At 43.1% G+C, this 24,889-nt stretch overlaps 1 protein-coding gene and 1 long non-coding RNA gene across 4 annotated transcripts in view; one reads left to right on the top strand and one right to left on the bottom strand.

Annotated features, from left to right (window-relative positions):
* Nucleotides 1–22,228, top strand: part of LOC146398584 (uncharacterized) — a 182,972-nt gene extending 160,744 nt beyond the window's left edge. The window contains exon 2 of the long non-coding RNA XR_014819563.1: nucleotides 22,012–22,228. This is a non-coding gene — a long non-coding RNA (uncharacterized LOC146398584). The remainder of the gene's footprint in view (nucleotides 1–22,011) is intronic.
* GTF2F2 (general transcription factor IIF subunit 2) overlaps nucleotides 1–24,889 on the bottom strand; it is a 206,927-nt gene that overhangs the window by 40,612 nt on the left and 141,426 nt on the right. The window contains exons 8-9 of one of the 3 annotated variants that reach the window (XR_014818865.1): nucleotides 9,882–10,136; nucleotides 7,437–7,540 (exon numbers count right to left, since the gene is read on the bottom strand). Coding sequence is in view for 1 of the 3 variants with exons in the window: in NM_001243628.1 (NP_001230557.1) it covers nucleotides 10,017–10,136 (120 nt within the window). In the remaining 2 variants the exon portion in view is untranslated. 3 annotated transcript variants of the gene reach the window in all.

A 24,889-nucleotide genomic window follows, 5' to 3' on the forward strand; every position in this document is an offset into this window, starting at 1 on the left:
TCTTCCAGTGCGCTTAATTCAAGGCCTGCGTTGTTGCACCCCGGCACTTTCTTCCCTTTTGGAGCTGGAACTGACCCACTTCCTTCTCACCTCTCTCCCTGACAGAAGCGATCTGCACTCCCGGGCTGAGAACTGAGCCTTGCCCAGCTCCCCAGCGTCAGCAGCTAGGGTGGCACCTAGGGCACAGCAGGCGAAGTTCGTTGTCTGAGGAGGTGCAGTCCAGCTCCCTCCCACACTGAGTCCTCCAGGGAAAGGTTCTTCCTTGATGGCAGGACTTAGGTATGCCTGACCCTACAAGGCTCCAAACGGAGGATTACATACCTTTGGAGTTGGCCTTAGCTTCGTTTAATTCAGAGCAGGCATGCTCTCCTTTTTAAACATATAAACATACGTGTGTGTGTGTGTGTGTGTGTGTGTACATTCAAATATTCAAATGATTCGTATAGTCCCATTACCTGAGCTATCTCTCAGGATCTGCAGAGGACTGGTTCCAGGAGCCTCCTCGGATGCCAAAATCTGGGTGCCCAAGCCCCTTATAAGGCTGGTGAGGTACAAGGAACACTCCTACAGAGGACTGACTGTGTGCACATAAAGACAAACTCCCCCCTTGCCCTTCTCCCTATTCTAGTCTCCTTCCTACAGGTAGCTGTTAAGAATTTGGTGTGTGTTCGTGCATCCTTTTTCTTGTGTTTATATACAAGTGTGCTCATGCAGAAACTACTTTTTTAAAAATTTTTTTATTTTCTACTGAAATGCATCTGACATAAAAACACTACGTTAAGGCACGTAACATCATGTGATAACTTACATCTTGCGATATATTTGCCACTGTAGTGACGGTTAGCGTCTGTATCACATAATTACCTTTTTGTAGTTTTATAACTAAGATCTAGTCTCTTAGCAAGTTTGGTGATTATTAACATAATAATGTTCTTTACTCTAGGTCGTATTTACTCCCAGCTACGAGTCTGTGTCCTTAAACATCACATTTCTCCTACCCCACCCCCACAACCATGGTAACCACCGTTTTCCTGGTTTTGAGTTTAGCTTTTTTTTTTTTTTTTTTCCCCCCCCAAGAGCCGCACCAGGGGCATATGGAAGTTCCCGGGGTAGGGGTCAAATAGGAGCTGTAGCTGCCAGCTTACACCACAGCCGCAGCGATGCAGGATCCGAGACTTGTCTTCGACCTACACTGCAGCTCACGGCACTGAGCAGGGCCAGGGATTGAACCTGCATCCTCATGGATACTAGTTGGGTTTGGTTCTGCTGACCCACAATGGGAACTCCAGAGTTTAGCTTTTTTACATTCTACGTGTATGTGATATCATACACTATTTGTCTTTCTCTGACTTATTTCATCTAGCTTAATGCTCCAAAGGTCCATCCATGTTGTTGCAAATGGCAGGATTCCTTTTCTCTCATGGCTGAATAACTTCCCATTGCATAGACATATATATACGCCGTACCTTCTCTATCCGTTGATGGGTATTTAGGTTGTTTCCATTTCTTGGCTACTGTGAATAATGCTGCAATAAATTAATACCCTGTTTTCTTTCTTTCTTTTTTAGTATATACACTCAGAAGTGGGACTGTTGGATCATATGGTAGATCTGCATTTACTTTTTTGAGGAACCTCAATGTTGTTTTCCATAGAGGCTGAACCAATTTACATTTCTACCAACAGTGCACAAGCGGTCCCTTTTCTCCACCTTCTCACCAACACGTCTCTTGTCTTTCTTGAGGACAGCCACTCTACCAGGTGCAAGGGGAAAGCTCACTGTGGTTCTGACCTGCCCTTCAGCTCACTGGTCTGCATTTCCCTGATGATTAGTGATGTTGAGTATTTTTTTCATGTACCTGCTGGCCATTTGGATGTCTTCTTCCAGCTGCTCCAGATTTTTCACCTGCAAATGGTAAGTCAGGCCAACCTCCCACCAGTGGCCAGCCAGTTGTCAGCGAGGAACAGGGTAAGTAGAGAAAATTCTACTTATACTTAAGTCTCAGCTCTTAGCTAGGTCCTCCAGTCCAGCTAAGAGTTATTGGGCCTCCAAAGCCAAATCATTTGACCCCATTTAGCTTTTATTCCCTATTTATCTTTATTGGTTAAAGTTTGTAGTGGTGAGGGGTAAATGACTGGGACCTCAAACCTCTAACACGTAATTCACTGAGGCTGGTTTCATCTTCTGCTTTAATAGGACTACATTAAAGAAATGTGTTCAAGGGATGAATCAAAGTGAAAAGCATGATACAAGGAACGAAGCGACTGGGTTGTTTGCATCATTTTGAGCTTGTGGGTACAACTGAAGGAGGTGAGCCCTGCCCAGCTCGTCGTCTGTTCCACGTCCGTTCCACCTCCGGGCCCCTGACTTGGACGTCAGGGTGCGATTACCTGACCTCCAAGTTCTGCCATCAGACTCAGGCTGGACTCAGCCTGCCCAGCCTCACTCCTTTGCTACTGAGTGCTATGGGTAAAAAGAGTGAAGGCGTGTGTGGGTTCTCATTCCAACCACCTTGAAAAAAAGGCTTCCCCTAAGGTCCTTGTTCTTTGTGTATTCTCTGCCTCTTGACTTGTATTAAACTCCCAGACCCTTCAAAACCCACTTCAGGAGTTCCTGTTGTGGCTCAGTGGTAACAAACCTGACTATTATGTGTGAGGACGCAGGTTCGAGCCCTGGTCTCGCTCAGTGGGTTAAGGATCTGGCGTTGCCGTGAGCTGTGGTGCAGGTCACAGACGTGGCTTGGATCTGGCATTGTGGCGGTGGTGTAGATCGGCAGGTGCAGCTCCAATTCAACCCCTAGCCTGGGAACCTCCATATGCTGCAGGTGTGGCCCTAAAAAGCAAAAAAACCCAAAAAACCCCCAAAACCCCCCAGCGCCCCCAAACCCACTTCCGATACCAGCTCCTCTAAGAAGACTTTCCTGATTTCCCAAAGATGTAATTAATCATTTTACACTCTGAGCTATTTCCATATTTATATATATATATATATATATATTTTTTTTTTTAAATGGCCACATCTGCAGAACATGGAAGTTCCCAGGCTAAGGGGCTGAATCACTGCTGTGGCCTACGCCACAGTCAAAGCAATGTGAGGTCCAAGCTACATCTGTGACCTACGCCAAAGCTTGTGGCAACAGCGGATCCTTAACCCACAGAGTGAGGCCAGGGATCAAACCTGCATCCTCACGGATACTGGTTGGAATATTAACCTGCCAAGCCACAACGGGAACTCACATTTTACATATTTTGTATATGATAAAGCTGAAACCAGTAAAGGACTTTCTATGTGTCACATAGTACACAAGGTAAACAACTTTGCTCTAAGTCACTGACTTTGTGTTTTGTTTTTTTTTTTGCCATCTCTTGGGCCCCTTCCTCGGCATTCGTTAATCACTGAGCCATGACGGGAACTCCCTAAGTCACTGACTTTGAATCCAAGTAGCTCTTAAAACATTCTGCCCTATATTTCTATTGATGCTCTTACTATACTATGTTGCCATATATTTGCTTCCAAGTCCTCTTCAACACTGTTTCTCTCTCTCTTTTTTTTTTGGTCTTTTTGCTATTTCTTGGGCCGCTCCCGTGGCATATGGAGGTTCCCAGGCTAGGGGTTGAATCAGAGCTGCAGTCACCAGCCTACACCAAAGCCACAGCAACGAGGGATCTGAGCCGTGTCCGCAACCTACACCACAGCTCACGGCAACGCTTGATCATTAACCCACTGAGCAAGGCCAGGGATCGAACCCACAACCTCATGGTTCCTAGTCGGATTCGTTAACCACTGTGCCACGACGGGAACTCCTCTTTTTTTTTTAACCACTGAGCCAGGACACTGTGAGTTTCTGAAAGAAAAGACCTGTCTTACTTGCTCAGCCCTGTACCTGTGGTCTTATGTTAAAGAACCTTTGTGCTCACTGGACCATGGCAGAGCCCCTCAACTGTCACCAGCCAAGGCAGCATCTCTTTCCTAAGCCTGGGACTGAACACTCACTGGGCTCAGGGATGTATGCAAATCAGGTGCACTGGCCATCTGCATATTCATTCCTGGGAAATGCCTCATCTGAATCTAGAGCATCCCACAAGTAAGAAACTCCAGGACCTGAACAAGGAGTGAAAACAAATCTCTAAAGGCAAGAGACTTTGCTACCCATGAGTTAGTGAGAAGTCAAGCATGAGCTATGTACATCAACTACACCTCGATAATAATAATAACAACAAAACACTGCCCCCCAAACATGAGAGACTCTGAGCAGGTGGATTACAGCTCTGGGTATCCAGCAGCATAGCTCCCATTATCTGCACGTAATAGTAACCAGGAGCCCGTGCCGCAGAGTGCTGCTCTGTGGTTTGAATCGGACTCTGCCTGACTACTACACGACCTTGGTCAGGCTTGGTAACCTTTCGGTGCCTGGAATTCCACATCAATGTAACAAGGGTGATAAGAGAACCATGCTGTGGGGTTGTTGTGGGGACTAAGTGAGTTAGCACAGTGCCTGGCACACAGTAAGAGTCTAATAAACACAAGCTATTCTGCCTGTTTAGTGACACAGGCAGAGAACTGGTGGCACGGAAGGCACGTGATCACCATCGTTACCCCTGGAGTGGGCACTCAGTGCGTTTTCATTGAATGAATGAACAAATAAACGGCTAAAGCGGTTCAGAAGCTTTTGTTCAAGGAGAAATTAGAATGGCAAAAAGAAGTAAGGCTTAAATGTCATGAGGACTAGCCCAGTAAACACTTTAATTTAGCATTCTAGTAACGAGATCGATGTATCACTGACATCCACTGTATGTACTCATAACGATGACTCAGGCACTGCAGAAATCCTTTCGTCTTAGGAATTATCAATGGTTGAATTATTTTCAATTAATTTTTTTTTTTTTTTTGGTCTTTTTAGGGCCACACCTGCAACATATGGAGGTTCCCAGGCTGGAGTCAAATTGGAGCTGTAGCTGTTGGCCTACACCACAGCCACAGCAACATGGGATCCCAGCCGTGTCTGCGACCTATACCACAGCTCACGGCAACGCCAGATCCTTAACCTGCTGAGCGATGCCAGGGATCAAGCCTGCGTCCTCATGGATCCTAGTCAGATTCATCTCCGCTGAGCCATGACAGGGATTCCCAAGGAAGTGTTAAAATTAAGTACGTACTACTACATTCAAATGCTTTAAAAACTGGAAATCCATGTAAAGCATAAATGGCGACAATGAATTAACTGAAATATTCTGACTGATTGCAACTCGTAGTTCACACTTTTGTGCCCACATGCTGTTATTATCCATCTACATTCTCTATTTCCAACTAGATTTTGAACACCTCTAATGCCTAGTACTCCTGTATCCACAATGCCTGGGATCAACTAATACTCGCCAAATAAACAGTCACTGTGTTCCATGACCACATCACATTAAAGATTTAGGCCAGCAACATATTCCTTTGGTGTATTTATATTTATAAAACAATTAAAAACTCTTTTATCTTTAAGACTTTTTAAATACATACCTCAACATTTAAAGACAGGATCTACTCTAAGAAGTCATTCTTTTTTTTTTTTTTTTTTTTTTGTTAAAAAGGTGATGCATGACTTCCGAGGCCACTTTATTATTATTATTATTATTATTATTATTATTATTATTATTATCGTTGTTTCCTTTTCTAGGGCTGCTTCCCACGGCATGTGGAGGTTCCCAGGCTAGGGGTCGAATTGGAGCTATAGCCACCGGCCTATGCCAGAGTCACAGCAACACAGGATCCGAGCCGCATGTGCGACCTACACCACAGCTCACGGCAATGCCAGATCCTTAACCCACTGAGCAAGGCCAGGGATCGAACCCGCAACCTCATGGTTCCTAGCTGGATTTGTTAACCACTGCGCCACGATGGGAACTCGAAAGAAGTCATTCTTTAAAACTGTAAAATTTAAGACTAAATGACATGACAGCATCTAGTTTAAATTGGCAGTTAGAGCACTGAAAGAGTCCCTTTTATTTTTTAAATTTTTTTGTCCTTTTAGGGCCGCCCCTGTGGCATATGGAGGTTCCTAGGCTAGGGGTCAAATCAGAGCTACAGCTGCTGGCCTACACCACAGCCACAGCAACTCGGGATCCAAGCCTCATCTGTGACCTACACCACAGCTCATGGCAATGAGGTGAGGCCAGGATTGAACTCGAGTCCTCACTGGTATTAGTCGGGTTCGTTAACTGCTGAGCCATGAGAGGAACTCCCAAGAGTCCTTTTAATTTACAGGATTTCTAACAAAATCAGACAGAAGTTGTTGATTTTCTGTACTATTTCTGCTGGGCTGTCTGTTAGATGTTACATCACACTGTTGTATAGTGAACGGTGGTACCTGCTCAGAGGAAAGAAGGAGAAAGACAGGATGGGAGTATGTGAAGCAAGTAAGGTTCCAATGTGCTCTCTGGGCCCTCTTCTTAAGTACATTAAGTTTAGGAACCTACTCTGGACTCACACGGCAATGAAAACTGAACCAAAAAGATACTCGGCTTACCACATCCTGGACTGTCACACAAATGCCAGGGAAAATGACCAATGCATTGAGACAACAGCTGGCTTTGCAGTAGGTGAAGGTGGACTCTGAGGCAGCATCGCTTCAGCTAGTGCCCCATCCTCCTGTCACCTGTCACTGCGGATTCTTCACTCCGACGGAGCTCGAAGAGTCTACTCTAAAGGTGCACACCCTGTCTGGGTACCTCGAGTGTAACAGGGAGGAAAATTTCACCAAAAGGAGCTTGACTTTAAAGGCGGGACTTTAATCTCCATCCTGTGGGTAAGGGTCGCTTCGGTGTCTGGATTCAAGCAGGGAAGCCAAAGACAATTTGGCTGCCACGCTGCTAACCGTTTTCCTGGTCTGGAGGTAAGATGTGTGGTTGGGGGCAGAGGGACTGATGGGCTCTTGGGAAAGTGTCCTCGAACAGTCACTCTGCCCCAAGCGCAGACTCCCCCTATGGCGGGATCAGTACGCATGGTAATATGGGCAGGAAACGGTTCTATACAACGGATATTATCTACCTCTCAGCACTAACGCTGGGGATTAAGTGAGATAATATTTTAGGGCATTTAACACACTGCCAGTCACTTTTTACTCTTATTTTCACTAATATGTACCAACAACGATGAAAACAGATTCAAAGAAAATGCGTTCATAGACTGTAAGGAACAATTGTAACTCTGCTGAAATTCTTGAGAGCTGCTTCTGATACCATGGAGCAAACCCTGTTTACGTTTTAAAAGACGTATCAACTTTAGATGTTACTGTGGAAACATGTGATTTCAAATCTTTCTAAAGCTCAGCAACCATGATCTTATTACATTTTGTCAGTTAAGCTATCGCTAAGTGTGTGCAGTAGGTGAGTTTAACAACCTCATTTATCACACACGGCCTTCCTGTCCTCTTAGGACGTGACATCTTACCAGATGTGCATCTCCTTATCAGCCTTCCTCTCTCTCCATCTCACCGTGGTCCTAAGTTCAGGATTTCTGGCTGCTAAAACCATGTTTATCAGAGCAAGAGAGTCCTGAAATAAAGAAAAAGGAACCCAGGTGGAAGGAGAGTCTCCTCCATGACCAAAAGCTACATTTCTGCACTAAATAAGAACGCAATTTCAAAAAATCAATCAAGAATGGCATCAGTCTAGGAGTGCCCATCATGGCACAGTGGTTAACAAATCTGACTAGGAACCATGAGGTTGCAGGTTTGATCCCTGGCCTTGCTCAGTGGGTTAAGGATCTGGTGTTGCCGTGAGCTGTGGTGTGGGTTGCATCCCGCGTTGTTGTGGCTGTAGCGTAGGCCGGCGTCTACAGCTCCGATTAGACTGGGAACCTCCATATGCCGCGGGAAGCGGCCCTAGAAAAGGCAAAAAGACACACACACACACACACACACACACACAAAAGAACGGCACCAGTCTACCACGTAGATGAGCTATCCTACTGAACAGCTAAGTCTTTAAGATGCAGATACTGTCAAGTGTGACGAGGCACAAGGTAACCAAAATAAGATGAAGAAACCGGTTTTGTAGAAAATACTAAGGCACAGCTTTGAATGAGACAAAGCTCTGCCCTGGAAACTCTACCAGCTGCCAGCAAGTTCCATCTGGCAGGTGCTGTCACCACAAAAACAAAAGGTGGGTCAGGCAGAGGAGACACAGGTCTGCTCAGGGCAGCACTATCCATCCAAAAAGATGAGGTTTGGGGGGCAGATGTACACTATGAACAAGGCGTATGACAGGTGTCCTGAACTCTCAGCTCCGCAGATTTATCACACCATCCCCACCTGCTTTCTGCCACTGAGCCGTGAGGAACTGGGAAGTGAAAGGTAATGGGGAAACAACATTTGGTTCCCGCACCACAACGAGGCAGAGGAAGACCACTGGAGGCGGGTGGGGAATGGGAACACCCTTCTCCATTGACCTGATTTACAGTGGGAATGCAAGGACAAAAGTTTTCTTAATGCAGTGGTAGGCAGCCTCCGCATGCTGGTGTGCCATTGCTAAAAATCATGTAACACGGGAAAAACATCGATCTCAACGCATAGATTATGTCCTTGGTTTGTTTTAGTTACATAACATTTAAAATTGTTGGCATTTGCTGCTTTTTGGTTGCAAGCATACAGAAGCAGCTGATAAACTGAACAAGTAAAAAGCAACTTGCCAGTGTGTTTAGTTTGCGAAAGCTTCTTCTTTTTTTTTTTTTTTTAAGTGGCGCACCCACGACATATGGAGGTTCCCAGGCTAGGGGTCGAACTGGAGTTGTAGCTGATGGCCTACATCACAGCCATGGCAACGTGGGATCTGAGCCGCATCTGCAACCTACACCACAGCCCATGGCAACACCAGATCCTTAACCCTCTAAGCAAGGCCAGGGATCGAACCTGCATCCTCATGGATTCTAGTCAGATTAGTTTCTGCTAGGCCAAACGGGAACTCTTAAAGCTTCTTTTGTTTTGATGGTCTTGTTACGAGGTATGCTTTTGGATTGCCTAATATATAATACTTTGTGCTGGAAAACCTTTAACCATGGACATGTATTGCTTTTACTTTAAATTAATTAAAAAAAGAAAGATAAAAGAAACATTTTTATTCCCCAGGAAATGACAACCTGTCTGTACATATCAGCCTTAGCTGTCCAATCTTCCTCTAGTTTATAAACAGCATTTGTCAGTCAATACATGTCTCCTGAATGTGCAGTAAAATCTGGGGTCAAAGACAGTCTTTTTTTTGGCTGCGCCCGCAGCATGCCAAAGTTCCCCAGGCCCTTAACCTGCTGAGTCACGAGGGATTCCTAAAGCCAGTCTTTGAGAAGCTTATAATCTGGATAGACTATACACTAGAAACAGTATTTAATTTCTAATTATTTTAAGAGCCTCCCCAACAAAAAAAAGAAGGAAGAAAGTAAGACCGAGTGACCGTGACTTTTTCCATTTCTCATGTCACTGGGGTAAACTAAGCTAGTGACGAAAACTGCTGTCTTAGTACAAACACAAATGCTATCCTTTCATTAACGTGTGTGAAGATGAAACACAACCAACTGTTACAAAAAATAAAGACAGCTTCATACTTGGACCATTTCAGAATAAGGAACTTTGGCTTTTTAATTCCTTTTGAGAGTCTGTGGCTGACTGCTTTTCTCCTGCTATGCCATTCTCTTGGCACAGAGAGAAACAGGGACGGGGAGGCATCTCCTAATTTTACATTTTAAAAGTTAACATTTAAAAAGAAAAACCTTCTTCAACCCCCAACCTCGAACCCCATCATGAATAATCTGGTTTAATACAAGTTAAGTCTATAAATAAATGTGTTCTTTTGCCTCAAAAATCAGTTAAGCAACTTTACAAGAATTCTTGTTTAAAAACTTTACCTAGAGAAATTAAAGTACCAGTCATTTTCCCCCTACACAGACGGTGCTCAAGTCTTCAGGTATCAAGGCCGCTTGCTTATTATTATTAGCGCGTCACCCTTGAGTTGTTCTGTTAACAGGCGGGCCTGAGTCTTCTTAATCACTCTTTTCTTCTGCTTGATAATGTCTGTACTCTGGCTTCAGCTCCCAAGTGTTTTTGTGGATCCCTTTTACATTCTGAATACCGATTTCTTTTAAGATTTCCTTCAGGTACGACTGGAAAACAAAAAAAAAGTTTGACAGATGAGATTATGAAAGCAGGAGACAAAATTTAAAATAAAATGATACACCAAGCCACATTTACAAGTCATAAAAACTATGACCCAGAAAGCTTAACAAGATTTCTTAGAGTTTCAGTGTGGCTCAGTGGTAACGAACCTGGCTAGTATCCATGAGGATGAGGGTTCAGTCCCTGGCCTGGCTCAGTAGGTTAAGGATCCAGCATTGCTATGAGCCACGGTGTAGGTTGCAGACGTGGCTCGGATCTTGGAGTTGCTGTGACTGTAGCATAGGCCAGTGGCTGCAGCGCTAATTTGACCCCTAGCCTAGGGACTTCTGTATGCTGTGGGTATGGCTCTTAAAAAAAAAAAAAAAAAAAAAAAAAGACAAAAAAGATTTCTCTGCAAAGAAGTTTACCAAACTGCATCGTTTGATTTTATACGTACAATATGTAATAACTGCATTAAATATATGATCATTGCATTAAAGGGGTTGGAAATCCTGAATGCCAGCAACCTTGAAAGCTTGAAAAAAAAGTCTAGATGAAAATATACTAGAGGAATTCCCTCTGTGGTGCAGTGGAAATGAATCCAACTAGTATCCATGAGGATGTGAGTTTGATCCCTGGCCTCACTCAGTGGGTTAAGGAATCCAGCATTGCCATGAGCTGCAGTGTAAGTTGCAGAGTGACTCAGATCCTGCATTGCTGTGGCTGTGGCGCAGGCCAGCAGCTATAGCTCTGATTTGACCCCTAGCCTGGGAACTTCCATATGCTGTGGGTGTGGCCCTAAAAAGCAAAAAAAAAGAAAGAAAAAGAAAAAAAGGAGCAGGAGCATATATTTAAAAAATGACATTTATCTTTGGAACATTAATATTCTATGAAGCAAGCACATGACAGATACTCAGAATGCTCAGTTCTAAGGTGAATTCTCAAACTCGCTATTAGGCCACTTATTTTTCTTGGGTAATAAGGTAAGTTATCATGTAGGTTTACTATTATTTGTATCTGGGCCCAGCTTGCTGAGAGAGGGTGAGGCATAGTAAGACACGTTAAAAACCCTGGCGGGCGTGGCTGTGGCTTTCTTGTGCTTGGCCAGCACAGGACAGGGGAGTGACGATGGAGGGCAGAACTCACCCTGCGGTACTTTAGGCACCTGACAATTCAGTGTGGCCCAGAGGACTACATCATGGAAAGGATGGCTATTCGACAGATGAAACACCAAACCCCACCTTTGCCTGCCGATGCCCGAGGTGAAAGAGCACTGCATCATAAGCTGACCCATACGAGTTACAGTACCTCCTTTTTGGAGGAGACAAAAGTTCACCATTTAACACAATTTCTTTTGTGTGTGTGCTGCTTCCAGTTACAGGTACATTACACTGACTCATTCCACTGATAGAAGGTGTGATTTTTTCCTATTCATTGAAATGAGGCACTAATTAGAAAACTAGCTGAGAGCATTCACCTTGTTTAAGGCAGTGCCTTTCTCGAGTGTGGTGCTAGAGAGACTACGTGCGTCCGAACCTCACGGGAGCCTGTGAGATCAGCCTCGTTTCAGGTCCCGTCAATCAGAATCCTGGCGCCAGGCCTGGGAATCTGCACTTCACAAGCCCCCAAGAGCCTGGCTTAACGGAAGTTCCGGAGCATCTGTTTCAAGGAGTCTTTTGGCTCTAAGACTCTAGGATCTTTGGGTCGTTGAAGTGCCACTTCGTTTTCTGAGCCCGACAACATCTACCACCACCTGACAGTGACTGTACGATGCTCTATGGTTGATAATGTACTTTCTTTTAGGGGCTCCCGTGCAGCACTGGAACTACATATGGGCCCCTCAAACAGCCCCCGCTGGCTCAGCGCTCACCTGAGCCGCTTCCCCATCCGGGCAGCCAGGCCCCAGCAGGTGGCAGCAATGAATCGAAGGAGGCCTGGATTTCCTCAGGAGGAGGCCGGCCGGCCTGCCTGCCTGCCTCCCACGTCTTCAGTAGCTGGCTTCACGGAAGGACCCCGGTAAATGAGTAAGCATATTACTCAAGTAAGCCGCAGACAACCAGGTAATATGCACGCCTGCCATCTGCTACTTCAGATTGCATTAAAAAACAGGGACTCTGTTCATTAATTACTTTCTAATTAAACATGATTCATAAATGGAAAATGATGGGCTGGGCTTTGATTTTCAGTTGAGGTGCCAGAATGACTTCTTTGTAAAATTCCAAAGAATGGTTTATTGTGAGAATGGCGAGACCCTGGGCACCAACAATCATACTACTGTGGATGCACTGCAATGGGTCAAAAATGAAGAGAGCAAGTGCCACTAGCACTGTGGTTGCCTGACAGATGCTCTCTCCACTTCAAGTCTAGCACACTCATTTATAATGTGGATACAGAAGATGAAAAGCCTACAAAGGGTTAAATACAAAATATTAGGAGTTCCCCTGGGGCACAGCAGGTTAGGGATCCGGCGTTGTCACTGCAGTGGCTTGGGTCACTGCTATAGCACAGGTCTGATCCTTGGCCTGGGAACTTCCACATGTTGTGGCACGGCCAAAAAAAAAAAAAAGTCTTAAGTGTACAAATTCAGCTGCCTTCATGTATAGTGCATTCTCATTTTGGTGAAGTAGTATAATGAGGCTATGGAGTTTTTGGGTTTTTCATGAAGACACCACTCTTTTCTTCTTCTAAACAATAAGAATGGAATGAGGGAGTTTCTGTAGTGGCTCAGCAGTAACGAAACCGACTAGCATCCATGAGGATGCAGGTTTGATCCATGGCCTTGCCCAGTGGGTTAAGGATCCGGCATTGCACGGTGGCTACAGTGCCGACTGGACCCTTAGCCTGGGAACCACCATATGCTGCAGGTGTGGCCCTAAAAGGACCAAAAAAAAAAAAGGAATGGAATGAGAGAGTCACGGTCTCCATCTGCCAGGTAACATGATGGGATGAGGGCCACCATATCCAGGCATGGTACAGAATTCTGTTTGCGGGGGAGGGAGGGACAAGCTTCTGAAGTTTGAGAATGCTCCAAACTGCGACCTAAGACCTTTCAACTACAACTAAATGAATTAACTTGGCACAAAGCCTTAGCAGAGAAAGTAGCAGTAATAATGGAGAGAAACAAGGTCAGGAAAACCTTGAAAGGAGGTCACAGGGGAACAGTGAGATCATGTCATTTCTGTTTAAAACTTTTCTGACTTCCCCTTTGGCCTACAGGTTACATTCCAAACAGGCATCCAGGGGGCCTCCTTCCCCCTGGGCTGCAGTTGCGTCCCTGAGTATGCAGGCCCTTGGTTTTCTTTCTTTCTTTCTTTTTTTTTTTTTTTGGTCTTTTTGCCTTTCCTAGGGCCGCACCCGCGGCATATGGAGGTTCCCAGGCTAGGGGTCGAATCGGAGCTGTAGTCGCCGACCTACACCAGAGCCACAGCAACGTGGGATCCGAGCCGTGTCTGCAGCCTACACCATAGCTCACGGCAACACCAGATCCTTAACCCACTGGGCAAGGCCAGGGATCGAACCCACAACCTCATGGTTCCTAGATGGATTCGTTAACCACTGGGCCATGACGGGAACTCCAGGCCCTTGGTTTTCTTCCTCGTGCTCTTCCCTTGGCCTGCACGCTTATCTCCTTCCCTCGAATCTCAACGCCTCATCCTTTAAGATTTAGTACAAATGTCACACTCTTAAGAGAAATTCTTCCTAACAGTCCCACCTCTTAGACCTACATTTCACACGTACGTCCTCCAGGGAGAGCCTCAACCACCTAACAACACGAACCCCGTGCTCCCACTGCAGGGCCTGCCTGCACATCACAGAGGTGCAGGCGCTTACGCTGAATGGCTCATGCGTGCTTGCGAGTACCAGAAGGCGCTAAGAGGACTTTGTGTTTGTGGAAGGGGGGACAGTGTGGTTGAAGGGAGATCACTTTGAAGGCCCAGAGGCATCAACCTGCTCACTCTAGCTGTCTTCCGTTTTCATCTAATTAATACACACGGCAATGTCCCAGTCTGAGAAATAAATTGATTAAACTGTATTATTTGAACGTGAATGACGCTAACTACTTAAAAAATCTGTACTACAGTGCTAAAATACTGTTTGAAACAAAGCCAACAGAGGTGGAAATTTTAAAGGCTCTAGAAGGGCTGAAAATTAATTGGTTATCTAACTTTCTTTTTAAGAAATTTCTATCTTCACACAAATATTTATTTTAGCACCAGGTAGTGGCACATATCCTGCTTTTATCCTCACAGAGCTCACAGTTTAAGAACAGAGTGAGTGCAGGGCAGACAAAGGCATATAAGCAGGAAGCCATAAACTGAAACAGAAGCACAGAACTAAGGATGTACATGCAGGACACGATGGGGAACTCGGGCAGTGGCACCTGACCCAGCCGGAGTCAGGAGGCTGGATTCCCGGAGGATGTACATTTGGTCTTTTGAACTGAAGAACAATTCTGTGCAGGGATCGAACCAAATCAGTTCTCCTCCTCTTTCCTATTCTATCCACTGATTTTGCAATTTAATTTTTTGCCTGACCACTTGTATTTTAAACAAAAGATTCTAGAACTGAGTAAATCATCCTTCGGTCACAAAGGATCAGAAAGATTTCTCATTGCTGGCAATGGGCAGTTTTACAAAACAAGATCTGAAATAATAAACTGGCACAGGTCCAGCAATTCTTCCTCAAAGGGATATGTGGGGGAGTATTTAAAGCCAGTCTGAATGCAGAGGGGAAAATGGATAGAACATTACTGCTTCCTTGCAAGGAAAAGGCAAAGCACCTCTTTCTGCAGCTGGGAGGTCGAGTAGGATGTGGTTTGATTTGTGGGTCAAGATAAAACTGTGGTGGCCAAAAAGCCAGAAATCCACAGATCAAATTCCTAATTTCTCCCCCAAGATCAAGACAAACCTATGTAGAGTCATAAGGCACAGGAACCCCCTATTCTGGCCTCTCTTCTTCCTTCCCGCCTTCACCGCTGCCATTTCTCATATATTTTGTTCTGTCAACCAAAGGAAGGATTTATCTGCATTTGCTTTGTCAGTAATTTTAGTGTCAAGCATTCACATACATAATAATAAATTATTAACTATATCTAAATTTCTACAAGTTGATAAAAAAAATACATCTTTAGCAGAGAGCTGATCACCAAATAATAATGCTTTAGGTAAGCTAATGCTACAACCCTCCTAGACCTCTCATCACAAAATCTTCCCCAAAAGGTTGGACTGAATATGCATTTTGTAAATCCATACCAAAGATGGTGCTGATTAACACAGGCACCAAAGGGAAACAAACCGCTAAATGCTTTTTATAAAGTGAGCCAGCAGCAAGGGCACTCATTATCAGTCCTGTGATAATTTCAAAGTTATCACTTCATGTTTATGTGTGTTTTGTGTGATTGACTGTGACTCCTTTAAGCAAGGTTAACAGAATAGAGGACTCACTGATGAGGATCTTAGTGGCTCCAAGGCACAACATTCTTTCATTAAAAAAATAAACAAATCACACATTATGCATAAGCTGTGCACCAAGGCAACCCATGTTTTCACCCCTTTAGGCAGAGAGAACCACGAACAGGGGAGGGAAGATGATGCCGAGGACTCCTCTGGAACATGGGCCATCTCAGCATTCTGCTCCTCTTTCCCTTCTGCTTTCATCTCTGTTGTTCTACGATTCCTGCCCTATCTTCCTCTCAGGGTCCCACAGGCTGCATTTCTCCCTTTGTAAAACTCCAGGAAGCAGAGAGATGATGGCTAATGAAATGGCCAAGCCACAAACCCTACCCACTGCCCAAGCCCTATGTTATGGCTTAATGCAAATTCTAAAAAAGAAATGTATTGCTGCATGAACACTTGTGTGCTGGTGAAGCATCTCACTTTTAGTACAGTTCACCTATCCAGCTCTGGCACTTCTTCTTCTTCTTTTTTGTCTTTTTGCCATTTTCTTGGGCCACTCCCACGGCATATGGAGGTTCCCAGGCTTGGGGCTGAATTGGAGCTGTAGCCGCCGGCCTACACCAGAACCACAGCAACTCAGGATCCGAGCCACGTCTGCAACCTACACCACAGCTCACAGCAACGCTGGATCCTTGAGCCACTGAGCAAGGCCAAGGATCGAACCCACAACCTCATGGCTCCTAGTCGGATTCGTTAACCACTGAGCCACGACGAGAACTCCTAGCACTTCATTTCTATGTTTGCATATTTCAGATAAAGTGTACTTCCTTTCGGACAAAACTTTTGATTATTTTTTTGGCCCTGGCATGCAGTGGCTTGATGATGTGGGATCTCAGTCCCCAGACTAGGGACTGAACCCAGGCCATAGCAGTGAAAGCCACCAAATTCTAACCACCAGACTACCAGGGAACTCCCCAAAACTTTCCATTTTAACTATCTGTTTAAAGACATGCTTTCTAGACTCTATTAGTTTATTTCTATGCTAAACATAACTTAACCTTGGAATACTCATGCTATTCCAAAGCTGGGATATGATGGCTTCTAATTGGGGGAAACAAACATACAAGCAGACATAAAGTTCATGTTAAAAATGTTAACTAGGAAATACGACCAAAGACACCAAAACTTAATAAAGATAAAAAAATCTTACTGAAAGATAAATATAAATTCTTGCATTTAGAATCATGGAAACTACCTATTAGTACCACTGTTGTGTAGTTTAGAATGTACAAAAAAATAAGGTATCAATTGACATAGTTACTATTAGTCCACTTGAAAATACTTCTAGAAATTAAATGGCAAGCAAAGAAAATCTTTAGGTACGTATTTTACCATAGAACATTTTTAGAAAATTAGCTGGCATACTCAATGATGAAGCATTATTCACCCTTAAAATATTTGGAACAGACAGGAAAACTTTATCTCAGTAGTACATAAAAGTTTTTGCTGGCTAAGGATTACAAAAGGATTGATGACAATGCAGTTCCTCAGCTCAAACAGTTATTACCAACCGACCCAGCAATACTACCCCCAAGAAAAATAAAAACACACGTTCACACAAAAACGTGTACATGAATGTTCACAGCGGCTTCAGTACAGTAGCCAGAATGCGGAAACAACGAAGGTCCGCCTATGTGTGAACTGATAAAGAAAATGCTGTCCATCCAAATAAGGATATACTATTTGGCACTAAAAGAGAAGGAAGCACTGATACATGCTACGACATGGATAAAACCTGAAGATACTCTGCCTAACAAAAGCAGCCAGTCGTAAGAGACCAACCATATATTGTATAAATCCATTCATATGAACAGTCAGGAATGGGCCCATCTTTAGAGACAGAGAGCAGATTAATGGTTCTCTAAGGGCTGGGCGGGGGAGGGGTGTGTGTGTGCAAGGGAGTGACTGCTAATAAGTACACAGTTCCTCTGAGAGCCGAAGAAAATGCTCTAAAATTGATTATGTCAATGGTCATACAGCTACGTGAATATATTAAAATCCACTGAATGGTAACTTGTACTGAAAATAAGGTTTTAAATTGATAGGAAAAGAAAGAAAGGAGACCTTTTCCGCTCATAACAAATAAGATAACACCATTTTTTATTAACAAATTGCTACCGGTCGAGTAACACTTCCAATTCCCAGTGATTAGCGTTGTGGATCAGTCCCTGTGTACTGGGAAATAGATGGAATTAGGGACATCCGAGAAGGAACGAATGGCTCTAGCCTGCAGTACAGAACTGAAGGTGGCACAGCCTCTGGTATCTCAACTCCCCTGCTGAGTTAGAGAAACCAGAAGGCTTCAAACACTTATCTAAATCCACAGAACAATGTTTTCTCTAATGCAGAGACCAATGCAAAGAAAATGACTTCTTTCCCAAGATAATTCGCATAAGGGTGGCAAGCTTAAAAAACGTCCTTCCTTCTAGCTTGCTCAGGGACTAAAGAAATCAAGAGAAGACAGTTAATGAGCTTAAACACTTACTTTTATGTCCCTTTAAAATCAGATGAGACTCGGAAGGGCAGAGAAGATTTTATGGGTAATAACATTTTTCAGAACAAATATAAGTTCTGTGGCCTACTGCTTTAATTAAAAACTCTACATAGGAGTTCCCATCGTGGTGCAGTGGTTAACGAATCCGACTAGGAACTATGAGGTTGCGGGTTCGATCCCTCGCCTTGCTCAAAACAACCCGGCATTGCCGTGAGCTGTGGTGTAGGTTGCAGATGCGGCTCGGATCCCGAGTTGCTGTGGCTCTGGCGTAGGCTGGTGGCTATAGCTCCGATTCGACCCCTAGCCTGGGAACCTCCATATGCCGCGGGAGCGGCCCAAGAAATAGCAAAAAAGACAAAAAATAAAAAAAACAACTCTACATAAAATTTTTACGTCAAAGATGCCCTGGAGTTCCTGTAGTGGCTTAGCAGGTTACAAACCCAACACAGTGTCCATGAGGATGTGAGCTGACCCCTGGCCTCACTCATTGGGTTAAGGATCCTGTGTTGCCACAAGCTGAGGGTAGGTCATAGATGTGGCTTAGGTTTGGTGATGCTGTGGCTGTGGTGTAGACTGGCATCTGCAGTTCTGATTCAACTCCTGGCCCCCGGAGAACTTCCATATGCTGCAGGTGCAGCCATTAAAAAAAAAAAAAAAAAAGATGCCCAATTTTGTTTACTGAGAGCCTATTTCAGATATCACTTTACCTACATAATATCTCATGTAAAATCTGGACTCAATTGGTTACGTTAGTAAATTCATCTCCAATTTTACCTCATTAAGAAATAAGGTTAAAAAGAAAAAAAAGTAAAAAAAGGCTGAAAGGAACCATGTAAGTTAAAGAGAAAATATTAGTATTTCACAATAAACTTGGTAGTAAATTATTAGTTATTAGAAACTTCTGTTCATAAGGAAAGCATTAAAATTTCATAAATGTGTTTAAATTTTACCACTTATATTCAACATAGTTAATAATTTATTTTAGTATGACACTTCATATCTAAAACTTTTAATTAAGACTCAAATTCATAAGACAGCAACCATAGCCTAACTGATTACACGACAAATAATTTCTTTTTCCTTTTTTTTAAGGCACTTGTGGTATATGGAAGTTCCTGGGCTAGGGACTGAATTGGAGCTGTAGCTCCAGCCTACACCACAGCCACTGCAACGTCAGATCCGAGCCGCATCTGCAACTTACGCTGTAGTTTGCGGCAACACTAGATCCTTAACCTACTGAGTGAGGCCAGGGATTGAACCTACATATTCATGAACACTAGTCTAGTTCTTAATCTGCTGAGCCACAACGGGAACTCTATAAATAATTATTTTTTAAAACTTAAGTCTCACAAAGGGCTGTCATTAATTAACCCCCTCTGTTGGAAAACTGGCAATCTTTTTAGTTTTAGTAGTACCACTCAAAAATAAAAACTTCCAGCTATAGGAAAAATGAAGACAGAACTGAGAGGGGACTATGGGAACAGAAAGGAAATGATAAAGACTTAGGGAAAATAAAAAGAGAAAAGGAATCAAGTAAAAAAAGGAAAGCTACGTCAGAACAAAAGACATTATAATAAAAATAATACTGATTTAGTCATAAATATGGGAATCAACTTCAAACATTAGAAATATCTATTTTTATCTTGAATTAGGAACTAAATGAGCTAAGATAAAATTTAGACTCCATTCTCTATGTACCTGGCTTACATTAATGATGATGATTCTTAATAATACAGAAATTTGAAAGAAGCCTGCCTGAGAGAGAAATTAGCCTTTTCCCCCCTCATTAAACAGGGTTCATTGTCAGAAAAATATTTTCCTTGCTTGTCTTTTTTTTTTTTTTTTTTGTCTTTTTAGGGCCGCGCTTGCGGCATAGGCACGTTCCCAGGCTAGGGTCCAATCCGAGCTATCAGCTGCAGGCCTACACCCCAGCCACAGCAACGAGCACCACGTCTGTGACCTACATCACAGCTTTGGCAATGCCAGACCCTTAACCCGCTGAGCGAGGCCAGAGATGGAACCCGCGTCCTCAGGGATGTTAGATTCATCAACCACTGAGCCACGACAGGAACTCCTTGTTTAAGCTTACTGTGAGCCGAGTTTCTCTTTCTCGTAGTCTCAACCAATTCACAGATCTATCAGAGCATATACCTGTAGATAAAATTTTATCTTTTGACAGGAGAAAGGCTCAGTAAATCAAATTCTCTAGCCATTTTATCCTTTAAAAAAGCATGTCTTCTTTTATCATACTGATGCTAAATCTCACTTCACTTATTTCAATTCAAGCCTTTATTTAGGTATGCCTGGAAACAAACTCTGAGGATTAGGTTAACACTACCTAACTGCAGCACTGGCTTTATTAAAAAAGGCTACTTTGTGCAAATAAACAACAGCTCATTGAGCAATATTCTGTGCTGGGCAACCTGAAGCATGGGCATCAAGCTGCTTCAAAAATCAAAGCCATGCAAATCTTTGCTTCACTGTCCTTGTTGGTTTGAGCTTTTATCAAAGTGTGCAAACTGTTCAGTTATATGCTCTGAATCAAAAAGTAAACAGCCCACTGGATCAACATGATTAGGGACTGCTGATTTAGAAGGCGCCATCAACAATTAAAGATAAACTTCCCTGAATACCGACCTGAAACTGAGTGCATTTAGAGCACAAGGAAATGAGAGGTTCACTTAAAATCAGCGCTGATTTTCAATGACACTTTTAACAGAAAAAGTGTGTGTTTGAAGAAACACTGGTAAACAGATGCTGTGTTGCAGAACAGTAGCTGGGGCTCAAGGTGGCCTGGCAGTGTGGTGATTCAAAGGAGCAATGACAGAGTGTTTCCAATGGTTTGTATTTTTGAAGGAAATGCTGTTATGCTTCTATTTTACAGATATAATAAAATATAAAGAAAGACTAGACTTAACACATTTAAGGTGAAAGAGCAAAGACTGTCAAAAGAGAAATAATTGGTTTACTCTGATATTTCACTTCCAAGGGGGAAAAAAAAGCCAAAATTTAAACTGCCTAAAAGCACTCCTTTAAATGGATACCGTGTTTCTGACTTTTTATCAGTTACCAGAGCGTGGCCTTTTAAAATTGGCTCATTTGCCCTTAATGAGTATCTTTAATTCTCTGATTGCTTATGCAAGTCACATACTGGAGCAGGAGAGAAAAAACCCGGCCCTAAGCCTAATCAATCATTTTGCCTGTAGAAGTTAAAGTCTTTAGGAAGAAGAGTATAGAAGGGAAGGAACTGGAAAACAGAGGACTCTGGATTCACTCAGAACGTCCAAATGACATACTAAAGGTCAGAAAGCAGATGGTAACTTAGGAATATACCAATAGTGTTACTAACAAAAAGAATGTTATATACTTCATGGTTAGAAATGTGGGGGCCATCAGAAATTAGAGAATGCCATTAAATGCAGCTACTCAAGAACTGATTACACAAATAAGGCCTTTTTTCTTCCCTTTTCCCCAGGGCTCAAAAACTTCTTTAATAATACTAGTAATGAATATTAGTCAAATATTCTGCTTTGACAATGCAGCTTTCATAAGCATTGATTATTATGAGGATCCTGAAAACTAGGTATTTTTTAAAACATATTTATAAAGTAGCTTATAATCATAAAATGTGAACATACTGGTAAATTTTATATTAAGCTTGTCAATTAAATATTAATAATGTATTAAACATTACATGTATTTAAGTGCCAAGTGGCTAAATGGCAGGGCTGGAACCTGAATGAGATCCTATTACTCCAAGTGCCACACGCTTAACATTATACCAAGAAGTCTCTTTTCTGGCTCTCTGGTCTTCAGGCTGCACTGGGTGCCTTCATTCTCTTGGTGTTGCTCAGACAAAATCCAATTAGTAAGGGTACCAGTAGACGACCGTTAGCGCAGACTGACCTCTGAACCTTTAAAGGGGATAGTTAGGGGAGTTCCCATCGTGGTGCAGTGGTTAACGAATCCGACTAGGAACCATGAGGTTGCGGGTTCGGTCCCCGCCCTTGCTCAGTGGGTTAACAATCTGGTGTTGCCGTGAGCTGTGGTGTAGGATGCAGACTCGGCTCGGATCCCGCGTTGCTGTGGCTCTGGCGTAGGCCAGTGGCTACAGCTCCGATTCAACCCCTAGCCTGGGAACCTCCATATGCCGCAGAAGCAGTCCAAAGAAATAGCAAAAAGACAAAAAAAAAAAAAAAAAAAAAAAAAAAAAAAAAAAAAGGGGGGGGGATAGTTAAATACACAGAGGAGAGATGGGCTCCAGCCACTTTCTGGGTCAATGGGCTTTGCCAGCTCAGTTCAAATGTGAGTGGGAGGTGGACAGGAGGAGATGAAACAGGAGAGGGAGAGAATCGCAGATGGAGAGCTGCAAAGACTGGGAACGATTATCCAGACCAACTCCTTCCATTTCGGATATGGAAGCGACTTCTCCAGATCCCACTGAGATAGCACTGGAACCCATGCTGACCACTTCCTGCCCTCTTCTCTAGGCAAGGACAACTTAGCTCTGGCCTTCCATGCTTTCTTGAGACTGACCCTCTGTACTGCATGTCTGCCACAAAGCACGTGAGGCCTATCGAAATCCGTCTGAGGAAAGTACGGCGGTCCTTTAAGATGGAGGATGTGACCACATGCTTTATCTCCAATCAATCTGTCTAATAGTTACTGAATTTCTACTATGTTTGTGTTGTGGAATGTAGGACTATTTAGGTATACGAATAATATACAAACCTGCCTTCAAAAACTTTATGCTTGCTGAGGCAGTTTAGTCCTTTGATGATAAAACTATTTTAATTTAGTTTCTTTCTAGATCAGTGGTTCTTAAGCTCTGCTCCCTAGAAAAATCCACACACTTTACCTATATTCAGGAAATTACTGGATCTGAAGAATTGAGATTGAGAGAAATATCAGCTATTCCTTTTCTTTGATGCAAAAAGAATAAACTTTAAAAACAGTATGTCATTCCATATTACGGCAAAGAAACTGCTTCCCCTAGAACTGTCTGAATGTTCCTCTACAAACACTTATTTTCCCATATCTAATTTTGTGTGCATGTTAAAATTCACGAGAATACATTGTTTGCATTCAAAATTTGTAGAATGGCCTTTTCATGCATATATAAAACACAAAGATAACCTTCATTAAAATCAGAAGAAACAGAGCTTAGCTTATGAATTATTCTATTTCAAAATTTTTATCTAGCTTGGAATGAATGCTGTTTCTAAACCTTTGATGCTGAAGGGAGTGAAGTCATTAAGATGAGCTGATAATACTGCTGAAAGCATGAGCACTTTCTCCTCTGGTTAAAAAAAAAAGGTATTTAGATCTTTTAGGATTCAAATCTCTTAATGAAAAAGTGAAAGGATGTAATATAACAATAAAGAAATCTCTACAGAAGTAGGCAACTGTATCATCAACACTGAACTTTCAGAAATCATTTCCTAAAGCTTCGAACAAATCAGAAAAAAAAAAAAACAAAACCACGCTGTTTATGTTAAAATATTTTATAAAACTGGTTATCTTGTTATATATTCTGAAGCAAATAAATGGAGCAGTTACAATTAACATATTCTTGAGTATTCTGGCTACAAAATGATAAAGGAAAATGGAAAAAAGGATAGAAAATAAAGGGGTTTCCAACTGATTTTTTTTTTTTTTTTTTTTTTTTGTCTTTTTAGGGCTGCCCCTGCAACACGTGGAGGTTCCCAGGCTAGGGGTCAAATTAGAGCTGTAGCCATCGGCCTACACCACAGCCACAGCAACGTGGGATCCACGCCAAGACTGTGACCTACACCGAAGCTCACAGCAATGCCAGATTCTTAACCCACTGAGTGAGGCCAGGGATTGAACCCGCAACCTCATGGTTCCTAGTCGGATTCATTAACCACTGAGCCACGACGGGAACTCCTCTAATTTTTAAAAACTGTTATGTTATAGGTTTTATTCCGTTATAATTCAATTTGATACTCTGCTAACTTTAGGTGTGAGAAAGTTAAATAGGAGGAAATGTGACTCAAAGGCTGGAGAAAGGATTCAGATCTCATTTGTTACCAACATTTTAAATGGATTAGAAACACAATTTATTAGCAAATAGGCACAAGAATCTGGATAAATGATAAGAACAAAAAAAATTTTTTTTTGTTTTTTGTTTTTTGTCTTTTTGCCATTTCTAGGGCCGCTCCCGAGGCATATGGAGGTTCCCAGGCTAGGGGTCTAATCGGAGCTGTAGCCACCAGCCTATGACAGAGGCACAGCAACGCAGGATCCGAGCCGCGTCTGCAACCTACACCACAGCTCGTGGCAACGCCGGATCGATAACCCACTGAGCAAGGGCAGGGACCGAACCCACAACCTCACGGTTCCTAGTCGGATTCGTTAACCACTGCGCCACGACGGGAACTCCACAAAAAAAATTTTTTTTCTTTTGGTCTTTTTTTGCCTTTTCTAGGGCTGCTCCTGCAGCATATGGATGTTCCCAGGCTAGGAGTCCAATCGGAGCTGCAGCCACTGGCCTACACCACAGCCACAGCAATGCTGGATCTGAGCCATGTCTGCAACCTACACCACAGCTCACAGCAACGCTGGATCCTTAATTCACTGAGCAAGGCCAGGGGTTGAACCCACAACCTCATGGTTCCTAGTTGGATTCGTTAACCACTGAGCCACGGATGGGAACTCCAAGAACAAAAACTTTCTAAAACCTTAATTTATTAAAATTTTCCTTGAAAATGTAGATTTGGCCAACCCAACCACAATCTCAGTGAGCAGTGTGAGGCAGTACAGCGCAAGTTTAAAGGAGCTAATGTTAGTG

This window comes from Sus scrofa, chromosome 11 (genome assembly GCF_054392235.1).
Source record: "Sus scrofa isolate SSC_HxYL_T2T_F1_AM1 chromosome 11, Sscrofa_HxYL_maternal_Yorkshire_Landrace_v2.0, whole genome shotgun sequence".
NCBI classification, from domain to species: Eukaryota; Metazoa; Chordata; class Mammalia; order Artiodactyla; family Suidae; genus Sus; species Sus scrofa.